At 43.6% G+C, this 12,863-nt stretch overlaps 1 protein-coding gene across 1 annotated transcript in view; it reads left to right on the top strand.

Moving 5' to 3' along the window:
• Positions 1-217: 217 nt before the first annotated feature.
• Positions 218-12,863, top strand: part of arhgap5 (Rho GTPase activating protein 5) — a 55,160-nt gene continuing 42,514 nt past the window's right edge. The window contains exons 1-2 of the mRNA XM_080871529.1: positions 218-502; positions 5,176-9,119. Of these exons, the coding sequence (XP_080727655.1) occupies positions 5,385-9,119 (3,735 nt within the window). The 5' untranslated portion in view covers positions 218-502; positions 5,176-5,384. The remainder of the gene's footprint in view (positions 503-5,175; positions 9,120-12,863) is intronic.

Below are 12,863 nucleotides of genomic sequence, written 5' to 3'. Positions count from 1 at the left end.
CACAAGAATTCCAGTTTCCAATGGGTACCTTTAACTTACTCTGTGCTCTTTTGCATGCCAGTGAAATTGATTTTACACCTCATGTTACATATTATTAATGTGGCATAAGAGAGAGAGAGAGTCAGGTGGATCAGTGGAGAGAGCAAGAGAGAGAACGGGAAAGGTAGAGCGACATAGTGTCAGCAGAGGGAGTGGAAGAGAGAGAGAAAGTCGCCATTACTGCCTGGCTGTGCTGCTGAGAGGGGAGGGAGCATACAGAGCCAGGTTTCGGCTTTCAACGCATACCACACTAACAGCACCAAAATACACTAAAATACGGGCTAACCGGGCTTGTAGGACTACAGTGGACTACACCTTCAACTAAAACTGACTTCGGATTTTGGGGAAGTCGCCAGTGACCACGGATTGTGGATTGTGAAAAGAGTTTTGATTGCCTTTTAATGTGGGAATGCTTTCTCCTCTTCTCCGTGGTATGTGGATCTGGGAGCGACCATGTTATTAGGTGGGTAGGGGAATGTATTTGGACTGGGATTGGTACTTCATTAGCTAAACTAGCACTCCTTTTTTGTGGGTGAAGGGTGCCCGCACCACTGCGCCATCCCGAGTCAAAAGAACCTGGGATGGGGACGTGAGACGGGCTTGTTAAATCAGCCAAGGTTGTAATTTTAATAAGTCTTCCCAATGTGAGGCTGTTGCTAACATTAGCCACTAGCTAACTCATCCTCCTGGCATGCTAGGCTAACAGTGTTCGGCTAATGCTAGCTTGTAGGATTGGGAAAGGTGGGTTTTTCCTCTCCTGGAGCAGTATCAGGGCCAAGGCAGGCCGAGCCGGGTATCGCCTTTTCTCTCTAGGGTAGATACATAACCGCCCTATCAGTTCCCGGGGCTCCCAGCATTAGCCTCGAAGGATTGACGCATTAACTTAATATAAAGGTCTGCTGGTTTTAATTCCAGCATAACTAATTCACGTTAACTCCTCTAACTCACTCTCACTCCTCTTTTCTAGACTACTTTGATGTTTTATGTGATACCCACCCGTTTTCAGTTGGCTTTATAACACTGTTACACATATGTTAAAGCAGAAAATTTGAAGTAATCACGGAGTAGGGAAAAAATCGCAGCTGTCGTCTGAGTTTATAGCCTTCACGCCCGCCTCGCATTAATAGGTCGTTTAATTGTTTTTGAGTGCTTTTGGAAGTTGCTGGATTTTCTGCGTTAATGTCCTGCTAACATTAGCTCGAGGGGACGGAGGGCTGAGTGGAGGGTCACATCCAGGAGTGCCGCTGGGCAGATTATTGAATTTTCCCGACATTAACGAGGGTGTGTTTACACATACACACCCTTAACGTCTCAGCGCTGCTGAAGAGTTGTAACCACGTATGTCATTAGGTGCTTTTTAACGCCTTTCCCCCCTTCGGTGCCTCACAATACGCAGGCAGGTCAGTGGGTTTGTCCTGCTGCAGCAGCTCTGCATGCCATTTGCATCGACTCAGGCTGCTGCTTCTCCCTTTGCCCCTTTCCCAAACTCTCATTAAAGGGGCAGTCCGGCTTTTATCCAAGACCCCATCATAATGCTTCCTCCCTTTTTTGCAGACCTCGCTGCAAAAAAAAAAAACTGCCCTAATGCTGAGTTACAGAGATTTTTCTTTATTTTTAAAAGCATCAGTTATTAGTGGGACCCATTTGTGTTGATAATGGCAATTAGGTTCTTTGTTGTTTCCACTTAGAATGTGCTACTGTGTCTTTTCAGTGTCCATAAAACCATAAGGGTTCACTAAATGATGTGATGGGGCTCTTATGTCCATCACTGTCGTCTGTGTCAGTGTGTTTCAGGTTTTTCTCTTCAGCTTTTTCTCTTAGATGGCCTTTTTGGAGAAAAGCTAACGATCCGGTTATTAACAGTGGTCTGAAAAGTCAAATAAATCCTAGTCTTTCCTTAGAAGATATCAAAATAATATATGTATTGTGTCATAGTGTGAAACCTGTAGGGATTTGGTAGAAAGAATGGTAAAGTGGAGTTCCCGTCTTTATCATTTTAACATTTCCTTTTCTGTTAGAATTGATATTCATGGATAGGCTAGTCTGGAAGGGTTTGCAGTTTTGTCTGCATTGCTCCCAGGAAAAATGGATATTGGTATTGGCATTATGCTAATATACTGGCAAATATTCATAGCTAGCATTGGCTTCTACAGACTGCATAAAGGCACTAGCACTGACAAGCCCTGCGAGTCAGATGAGTGACGCCCAGGTTCAGGTCTGTACCTGACTTTGGAGGAGGGTGACACAGTTTTTAAAGAATGAGCGTCTTACAAGGAAGGCACTTTACGGGAAACACCACTGCATACTCTGACACTTGGAGTCAAATTTTTAGATTTTGATCAGTGTCACAGTGACGAGTTTCCTTTTGATACTGATTATTTCTGGATGTGGTAGATCTTTTGTAGCATTCTGTGGTGGACGTTATGCGCCTAGTAAATTGGTGCTTTATATCAACTGTAGTTCTTCTGATGATGGCAGATGATGAATGGTTTTAAAAAGTTGAAATTCAGAAATTCTGGGAGTTAGGCTGTAGCAGTAAACTAGTCCTTAGTGTGGAGGACAAGATTCAATACTTGGGGGAGTCAGTTCCTCCTCTAACAGGGAGCTCACGCTACCTTTTAGGAAGTGGTTTCTGTTTTGCTTCTGAGTTCTGATTCTTCACTTCTTGTGGGAGGAGAGCTGTCTGTACCCAGGTCAGAAGAAACTAGTTGTGCCTCATTTTAAATGATTGGCACACCCTTCTCTGGTATAGCACCACAGACTTAGGATGGAATAATAATACTAAATAAATAAAGCAATAAAAAGTTTAATTCTACTGACAAATTCCAGCCAGTGTAGCTTTAAAAGGTTTATCATCATTGGCAGTGTGTTCTGCTGTGTTTCAGGGCTTAACAGCATTTAGTCATCTCTAAAACCAGCTTGCCAAGTGATACCTTAATCCACCCCCTGCAGCCTCACAGTGAATGGACTAATCATGATGCACACGGCTACTTTTAGCTATTAGTGCAGCATAAATGCAGTTTAGGCTCTAGTGTTGGCTGTTTGCAATAATAAAACCATCACCCGCCCCTTCTGGTTGTCTTCAGTGTGAAGCTAATTGCCCATTACTGCCACTGTTTCTCATGTGTGGCACTTATTCATTCATATTGACCTTGTGGATTGACAACTTTGATATCATCTGAAATTAATGCAAAGCAGATGCTGGAATTTGGGTGACAGATCTCAAACACTGAGGTGCCAGGAATGTAGCATTGCAGTGATTAATTTTCAAATCCACACGAGTAGATTTTGCAGTTTGTAACTGATTGTTTAAGTTAGTAACCAGGTGAAGATTCCATATGTATTCCTGGGTGGAGTGTCATCAGTCAGTAGATGGCCGTAGTTTGATGTTTATTGTCATTTCTATATTTAGGCTTGTTTTGGCTGCTGGGGAGACAAACTGGATATAGCCTATGATCAGTCAGTTAATGTGGCACTAAAAGCAGGATCAGCAATAAGTCAGTTAGAAAGACAGGAAAAAAATACATAGAATAATTATAATTTCTGCCTTCAAAATATCTATAAGCTCGTATATACTTCTATCTGACTGCTACTACAGTCAGGTGTGGCACAGTAGCATGTTGTAGCATATAGTACATAGGTTTGTAAACCTGACAGACTATCTGGGTGGTTTTGAGATATAAAGACCATGCAGTTTAAAGCACATTTTCTATCATTAAGCCAGTTTCTTCCAGTTTATGCTTAAGTTTGGTTTGTAAGTTAGGTTTGGCTTGTAGTCTATCCAAAAAGGATTCTTGGAAGGTGAGCCTTTTAAAATCTTTTTTGTCATTTGACATGAGCCAGTTTACAGCCATGTCCCCTCCTTTTTTTAATGTCTTTGTTTCTGCTGAGCCCTGTGTACACTCCCATCCCACAGGTGACATCATCACCTTGGTCTCTGTGAAGAGTCAGGGGAAACCTCGTCATTTTATGTCAGCAAACCAGATTTCTGCTCTGGTGCAGTTTCTCAGGCTCAGCATGCCGTCGTTCTGCATGTAGAAATTCCAGCACACACAGGCAGATTCACTGACTGATTGCAACTGTTCTGTAAAAACAACAGTGACTCTAATTGTCTCTGCAGCTATCACTTATCAGCCTCGAGTAAGGTCATGGAAGGTTTCAGCTGTATTTGACCGTGTTAATTTAGATAATATTTACAGAAAGATTGCCCGGTCAATCACATGTAGGCATTTTCTGTTTATTCAATCAGGAATTGCTGATTATCCTGATTGTCGACAGTGAAATGTTTAGTTTCACTTGCTTGTTAATGCTGCTAGTCAAATAGTCAACAGTTATAATCAGGATTAATAGTCAGAACCGGAATATCAGGCAAAATCTATTGTGACAACAGCAAGCAAAGTAATCAGGATTATACATTTACTCTTAATTATGCAAGGCTGGTTTGTGCTGGTAATGGTAACAAATCTGAGAACTGATTTATTTTCTGTTTCTTTCTCAGAGTAAAGTAAATCATTTCTAGGTCAGTGGCTATCAAAGGGCTGGAGTTGCATGCCATTTTTATTCTGCCTCGGCACAAATTGGTTGAAAGCACTTATTTTTCTCAGCAACGGGAAGAGTGACATTGCTGAGCCCTCCGTGACTGTACTACTCTCCCTCTCTTATATAAATGTTGCTGTCACACTTTGGTTGTTGTCTTCCTAGAATGCCATTTTGATATTGCAGTTTTGATAACAAAGTTTTCCCTTTTTCACTTTCAAAATTGTTGTAGGCCTTTGCATCACATTTTTACATTATAAACCTATTGTAGTAGGGTTTTTAAACCAGTGTAGTTTATTATTTACACATAAAAGGGCTGACTAAAACCTCCTCAAACCCACGAGTGAGCTTTTTTCCCCTATTCAAATATGATAAAGTGTATTTTACCTCATTTTTTGTTAACACAATCTAATTTTAGATGAACATGTATGATTTTCTTTTATTGCTTCACAATTTACATGTCCATGTGTGTTCCAGAGCATGATGTAGACAAATAGAAGCTGATTATATTTTTTATAGTAAGTACAACAGAAGGCTGAAAATGTGGATTTGTTTGATTTGCTTGTATCTTCTCCTAATTTTGAATTCCATATCTTGCAGGCAGGTGATAAAAGGAGCCGTGGGCTGCTCTATCCCAGCTTGAATAAGATCCAGGATAGAAACCGAGATATATACGGAGAAGAGCATTCACTGGAACCAGGGAAAATGAAAATGAATGCATCTCTGTATCACTGACAAGCAGACCTGGGATGATATCATGACCTTTTCTTCCTGAGAGTAACTAGTTTAGCAATGAGTGGGGGGATATAATGGCCAAGAACAAGGATGCACGCCCCCCAACATTCGCCGTCAGCGTGGTTGGCCTCTCGGGGACGGAGAAAGAGAAGGGAAATTGTGGCGTGGGGAAGTCCTGCCTATGCAACCGATATGTGCGTCCAGATGCAGACAACTACTACTCGGAGCACACCTCGGTGCTCAGCACGATAGACTTTGGTGGTCGTGTAGTTAACAACGACCACTTCTTGTACTGGGGAGAGGTGTCGCATCGAGGGGATGAGGGATTGGACTATAAAATCCAAATCATTGAACAAACGGAGTTCATCGATGACCAGACGTTTCTTCCGCATCGGAGTACGAACTTGCAGCCATACACAAAGCGGGCAGCAGCAACCAAGCTCCAGTCAGCAGAGAAGCTTATGTACATCTGCACAGACCAGCTGGGCTTGGAGCAGGACTTTGATCAGAAGCAAATGCCTGATGGGAAGCTAAACATCGATGCCTTTTTGTTGTGCATTGATGTTAGTAAGGGTTGCAACAGGAAGTTTGATGACCAAATGAAATTTGTCAATAGCCTTTACTCTCAAATTGTCAAGTCAAAGAAGCCTATTGTTGTTGCTGCCACGAAATGTGATGAGTGTGTAGACCAGTACCTGAGGGACCTGCAGGGCTTTGTTGCCAGTAAGAAGAACCTGATGCTAATTGAAACGTCAGCACGCTCCAATGTCAACATAGAGCTTTGCTTCAACGCCCTAATCCAGCAGCTGGATAAAACAAGAGGGAAGCCAAAAACTGTGCCATACCTGGAGGCCTATAAAATCCAACGTCAGCTTGTTGCCTCAGCAACAGATAGATTTGAGAAATTGATGGTACACTCAGTTAGAGATTATCACATCACTTGGAAAACTGTGATGAATAATCTAAAGGGGCAGTCTGACTATTATGAGTTCATTACCTTGGAGGGCACCAAGAAGGCCCGCAACATGTTCACAAAGCACATTGCACAACTGAAACAGGAGCACATTAAGAGGAGAAGGGAGGAGTATCTGACGACGCTACCGAAAACCCTTAACAACATCCTCAATAACCTGGACGAGATTGAACACCTTTCATGGCCCGAGGCACAGAGTGTGATCCGGAACAGGTCTGATTTCCAGTACTGGTTTGTGATACTGGAAAATACACCGTGGGACGAGACGGACCATATTGATAACAGTGACCGTAGGATACCCTTTGACCTTCTTGATACACCGGACGGTGAGAGAATTTACCATAATCACGTCCAGCATCTTCTGTCTGAGAAGAGGAGGGGGGAAATGAAAGAGAGGTTCAAGAAGACATTGGAGAGGGTTCATTTTATCACTCCAGGGCAGCCTTGGGAGGAAGTCATGTGCTTTGTCATGGAGGATGAGGCCTACAAGTACATCACGGAATCAGATAGGAGGGATGTTTACTGTAGGCACCAGCAGGAAATAGTTGAAAGGGCTAAAGAGGATTTTCAGGAAATGCTTTTCGAGCACGCCGAGTTATTCTATGACTTGGACCTGAATGCAACCCCCAGCTGTGACAAGATGAGTGAAATTCACAGTGTGCTGAATGAGGAGCCCAGATACAGAGCACTGCAGAAACTTGCCCCAGATAGAGAGTCGCTCCTCCTCAAACACATTGGGTTTGTTTATCATCCCACTAAGGAGACATGCCTGAGCGGGCAGAACTGTGTGGATCTGAAAGTGGAGCAAGTTTTAGCAAACAGGCTGGTACAGCTCGACCACGGACGCTCTAATCTTTACTATAACAGTGCCAACATCGATAAAATAAACCTCTGCCTCCTGGGAAAGGAGGGTCTCTCACAGGACCTAGCCAATGAGATCCGAGCTCAGTCTACAGACGATGAGTACACTCTAGATGGTAAAATCTATGAACTGGAGCTTCTTCCTGTGGACGTCAACTCCACTTTGCTCTTCAGCCACACATGGGTCACCACTTTTAAGCCACACGGCTGCTTTTGTGTGTTCAACTCAATAGAGTCGCTTAACTCTATTGGCGATTGCATAGGCAGGATAAGGGCGGAGATAGCACAGAGTCGGCGAGATAGATTTGCTCAGCCGCTCCCTTTTATTCTCATCCTGGCAAATCAGAGAGACAGTGTTTGTAAAAACATACCCATCTTGAGGCACCAGGGTCAGCAGCTGGCAAACAAATTGCAGTGCACCTTTGTCGACATCCCCTCCGGAGCCTTTCCTCGCAAATTCACTGAGTTCCAAATTAAGCAGGGTCTCAGAGCAGTGCTGGAGGGGCTAAAGCATAGCTTTGAGGTCTTGGCCCCACTGCCATGTATCAAAGACATGTCAGAGATGGACCTTAGAATTGTCATGTGCGCCATGTGCTGGGATCCCTTCAGCGTTGACCTCATCCTCTCGCCGTTTCTAGACTCGCATTGCTGTAGCGCTGGACAGCCTGGTCAGAGCAACACACTGATACTGGATAAGATCATAGGGGACAGCAGGAGGAGGATCCAGGTCACCGTCCTCTCCTACCACTCTGCCATTGGTGTTCGTAAAGATGAACTAGTGCATGGCTACATTTTGGTCTACTCTGCCAAACGCAAAGCTTCCATGGCGACCCTGCGAGCCTTCCTGGCAGAAGTCCAGGATGTAATCCCCGTGCAGATGGTGGCAATCACAGACAGCCAGGCGGATTTCTTTGAGAATGATGCCATCAAGGAGTTGATGACCGAGGGGGAGCACATTGCCACAGAGATTGCTGCCAAGTTTACGGCCCTCTACTCGCTGTCCCAGTATCATCGACAGACTGAGGTTTTCACCCCTTTTTTCAATGAAGTGCTAGAGAAGAAGCCTAACATTGAGAGCTGCTTCCTGTTTGACAGCTCGTCACGTGAGTGCACCACAGGAGCCAGTGAGGATGTCTTTCCCACCTCTCCCCATAGCCACTCCCCAGCTTACAACACTTACTACCCAGAGTCCGACGATGACAATGAGGCCCCTCCACCTTATAGTCCAATAGGCGATGATGTTCAGCTTCTCCCCACACCCAGTGAGCGGGCTAAATACAGGATCGACCTCGAGGGCAATGAGTACCCAGTCCATAGCACACCTGTCGGAGACCATGAACGCAACCACAAAGTGCCTCCACCCGTCCGGCCCAAACCAGTGCTCCCCAGGCCTAATGTTAAAAAGCTGGACCCCAACCTGCTCAAAACCATTGAAGCTGGTATGCGAAGTAATCGAAGAATGCCACGTGCCCCAGTGATGCACACTGAAGATGTGGAGCCATCAGACAACTATGCAGACCCTGTGGACACCCTGCTTAGACCCAGGGGCTTCCACAATGATGACATATATGCTGTGCCTGAAGATGCACACAACCGCCTGATCAAAATAAAGAACTCTTTTGGTGGGTTACACATTCTCCACGGAGGAGGAGAGGAAGAGAATGGGTTTGATCGGAAATCCCAGGCTGCAAGGCGGCCATCAAAATATAAAGATCGCTCAAAAATCCTTTTCAGCAAGACGAAAGCCTACCAAAGACGATTCCACTCGGACAGTGATGGAGAGGAGACTGGCCCGGCCACTCAGAAAAAGAAAAACAGAAGAGCCCATCGGGGCAGCGAGGAGGACCCGCTGCTCTCTCCTGTCGACCCTTGGAAGGGTGGGATTGATAATCCTGCAATCACCTCCGACCCAGAGCAGGAGGACAAGAAGCTGAAAAAGAAGAAGACGCCCAAGACGCCAAAAGAATCCAAGAAGGTGAGACTTGTCTGTTATGATAGATTGACTTTTGAAGAATCACATTTATTTTGTTTCCTTTTTTTTTGGAAATAAGATGCTTTGAAAATGCTTTACAGAACAGGGAGGTCAAACAAAAGATTTTTTTTCTGTCTGAGAATGAGTGAAATAGCATTTTTATTGCACTGAAAATGGGAGAGAGCGAGAGACTGATAGAGTGCATGGGTAAATGAGCACAGAAAAGACTGCATATAGTAAGGGGTGAGCAGATGTGTGTGGGTGTGAGCGAATTTTGTTGGCCTGAGACTCATCTGGAGAACAAACTAATTTGATAATTTATTGATTGGCCCCATTGCTAAAGTAGTTTATGAGCCTCCACACCTTGCAGGCCCTAGACAAGCAATAAAGGTGCTTGATAAAAGACACACTGTTAAAGACAGTTGGTGTCTGTATAATTTCAGAGCAAAGACTGTGTCTTTGACAGCTCTTTAAAGGCTTGCCTGAAACTTCTGACGACATCCAGACATGGTGTGTTCCCTAGAACCAAGAAGAAAATGCTTTGTGCACATTATTACTGTTAGAGCAACATTTTATTGTGGTGAAAAGCTGAAAATTTTAAAATCACGCATGCACAAATCAAACAGCCGTGTTTAAAATGAAGTTAAAAGCATGCATTAGTATGCAATGCATGCTCACGCCCACACATGAACAGACTTCAGTATATAAATTCCTAGTTAATTACTTACAGGTATAGCGCTATTTGTGATATATTACAGGCGGGAAATGGAGGTACTGTTAATGTCATTTTGTGTTCCAAAGTAAATTTTAGGTGATCAGAGTGGATAAATATTCTGCAGACATGTTTGAGAACTGTTAAAACAAACATTGTCATTTAAAAAAATTCTTAAGCAGGGACATCTGCTTTTGATTGAAGAGGTTTGTAGTCTTGAAAAGAAGGCAACTCAGGGCTCTAGACTAACTTTTTGCCATGGTTGCGCTGGTGCGCCTAAAAATAAAATTTAGGCGCACCAGCACAAAATTTAGGCGTACAAGCACAAAAGTTAGGCGTACCCAAATTTTTTAACTGCATTACTTAACAGCGCAGTTTTACATGTTCACGTTTTTTTGATTTGTAAATGATTAACTAACAACCTTTCAAAATGATTAACTTGACACCCCCTTTGCTGCCCAAATTAACAGCAGCTCCATCAGCCCCCATAGCAATGATTTTATCCAACCAGTTACTGCACTGGTCCCCAAGAGCAGCAAATGCTTTCTTTGAGGCAGCATAAATTCCTAAACAAATAAAAAAAAATACCATTTACTTATCAGATCAAGAGTTTACAATGCAGTCTTTTTCAGTTTGAGTTTCTATATTCATGTATTATTGCTATGTTTAATTTTTAATGATAAGAATATGCTAGATATGGTTAATTCAGTAACACGACGTAATATTATTAATCATATACATAGGCTACGTGACATGACATGGCTTACCTTGGGCATGGGCATGCTGGACCTCAATGTGTCCAATCAGTATATTCGCTGGTCTTCCTTTTTGCAAGATACGAGCGTACACAATGACACATTCTTTTGTGGCGATGTCTGTGTCTCCATCGATCAGGAAGGCCATGTATGTACTGTTCGCAATTTCCACTGAGGTCTTTTTTTTTTCAGTGTGTCAGCGATTACGCCTATAAACTGGGCGCACGCAACATCATTGCTGTATGTGGGGTTTATGTCCAAGCCATTTTTCTTGTGAAGAGTTATTTCTGACTTGAACTTAGTAAACGGAACTTCTTCTTTTGCAATATTGTAGGCGATGTTAAACTTAATGATCATCTCGGCCTCCTCCGATGACCTGTTTACTCCTGCCTGCCGCTGAAAGGCAGTGGGGAGCGGGGACATTTTGGCAGAGCATTTATCGCGGCATATAATGTGTCTTCTCGATGCTGTATGCTTTTTCAGCGTTTCAATTCGAAACGTATTAGCAACAGTGACAAATGCTGTGTTGCCGGCCATGGTCTTTCCACACTCGCGACAATAAATGCAGTGCATCATATTGTCAGCTTGGCTGTATCTTAGCCAGGGAAACTGGTCAAGCCACTCGATTCGAAATTTATACATTTTCTCACTTTTACTTTCAGTGGACTCCGGCTGGGAGTCGATCGTATGTGGCTCATTTTCTGATGCCGTCTCCGGACCAGTGTTTGACAAAAACGGAGAGCGCTGGCTCAGAATTTTGGACTGATCAGGCCTTAACTTAACGAAAAAGTTATCAATTGTTCTTTTCATATTTTCTCAATACCAAATTCATACACTTCTGACCTGGGCTACTCACCCTTCTCTATCTGCCCGCACTTTCAAACGTAAACACAAGTAGGTCTGCAGGAATATCTGGACCACGGCCAATCACAGAGGTCCCCGCCTCTGAGTATCTCTGATTGGTTTAGAACACGACATGGGCATAATGTGTGTCTGTTGTTGAACACACGGAGACTTTCAGGGTTGCTGAAATTTTTTTTCCGAGAAAATACTTGGTTACACCGGTGCGACCAAGTATTTTTTTTACTTGGTCGCACCGGTGCAACCAAGTATTTTTTATTAGTCGCACCATGGAGAAATTTGGTCGCACTCTAGAGCCCTGCAACTGGACTTGTTTAGGGGTTTTTTGGAAGATGTTTCGCCTCTCTTCCCAAGGGACTTCTACATTTTTAGAACATCTAATGGAGATGTTCCAGTAAACCCCTAGTGGGGGCTGTCCTCCTCAAGTTAAACAGCATAGTGTATGTGGTGCGGTGCAGTGAGGAGTGCTCAGACAACTACATATGAGAGACCAAACAGCCACTCCACAAACGCATAGCACATCATAGGAGAGCCACCTCAACAGAACAGCTGTACATGTCTGCTTAAAGGAGAAAGAACACACCTTTGTGTTCACTTTTTGAATAGAGAAAACAGATGGTTTGAAAGAGGGGCAAAGGTGGAAATCTACACCTACTTTTAGCGACCATCACTGAACAGAGGTGGTGGCTTGCGACAGTAGCTATCAATCATCTACAGTGCAGTCCTGTGATGCCTTCCCCTGTGTTGCAACCCCCATTCACACCTTGCCTCAGGTGACCTCAGTGACTCACTTGATGGTGAGGTAGGGCAATGTCTCACAGTTGTTTCACCTGTTGGCTGATAACTTGAATGACCCACACTTTTTTTATTACACCTTGGAAACAAAAACGTCTTGAAACATCTTCAAAAAAAACCTAAAGAAGTTGAGGGTTTTTTTTTTCAAGCTCTCAAGACTATTTGCACAGACAAAACACACAAAAATGCTTCAGAGCAAGTCAGCAACCATGGAAGCACAGATCAGATAATAAAGTGCAAATCAGTAGAGGAAGAGCCACCGGCGCTACATGGGCATCATAAAAGGGAATTGTTGGAATATTCAAACCATCTTAAATAATCAGAGAGGAGAGCGAAAGCCAGACCAGGAAGTACAAAACGGAAGGTGTTTAGTCACCATTCTGGCCAATTAGAGTGAATCTCGAACTGCTGTAGGCATGACAACACTTTGAAGAGCAGAAGAGTGTGGGAAATCAAAGCTAACGTTGCACCTTGTTACACATCCCAGCTTCAGTCTGAATGACTTGTTTTGTCTCTTGTTTTTATCTTTGGTGTTCCTTGTCTTCTTCTACATGCTGTCTCCCACTCGAATGCCCTTCATCCCACTAATTTTCTTTCTGATCTATTCCCCGATTACCCTCCTCC

This window comes from Rhamphochromis sp. 'chilingali' (genome assembly GCF_963969265.1).
Source record: "Rhamphochromis sp. 'chilingali' genome assembly, chromosome: 21".
Classification (NCBI taxonomy): domain Eukaryota; kingdom Metazoa; phylum Chordata; class Actinopteri; order Cichliformes; family Cichlidae; genus Rhamphochromis; species Rhamphochromis sp. 'chilingali'.
The sequence above is the reverse complement of the archived record's forward strand: the minus strand, read 5'-3'. Positions and strand labels throughout refer to the sequence as shown.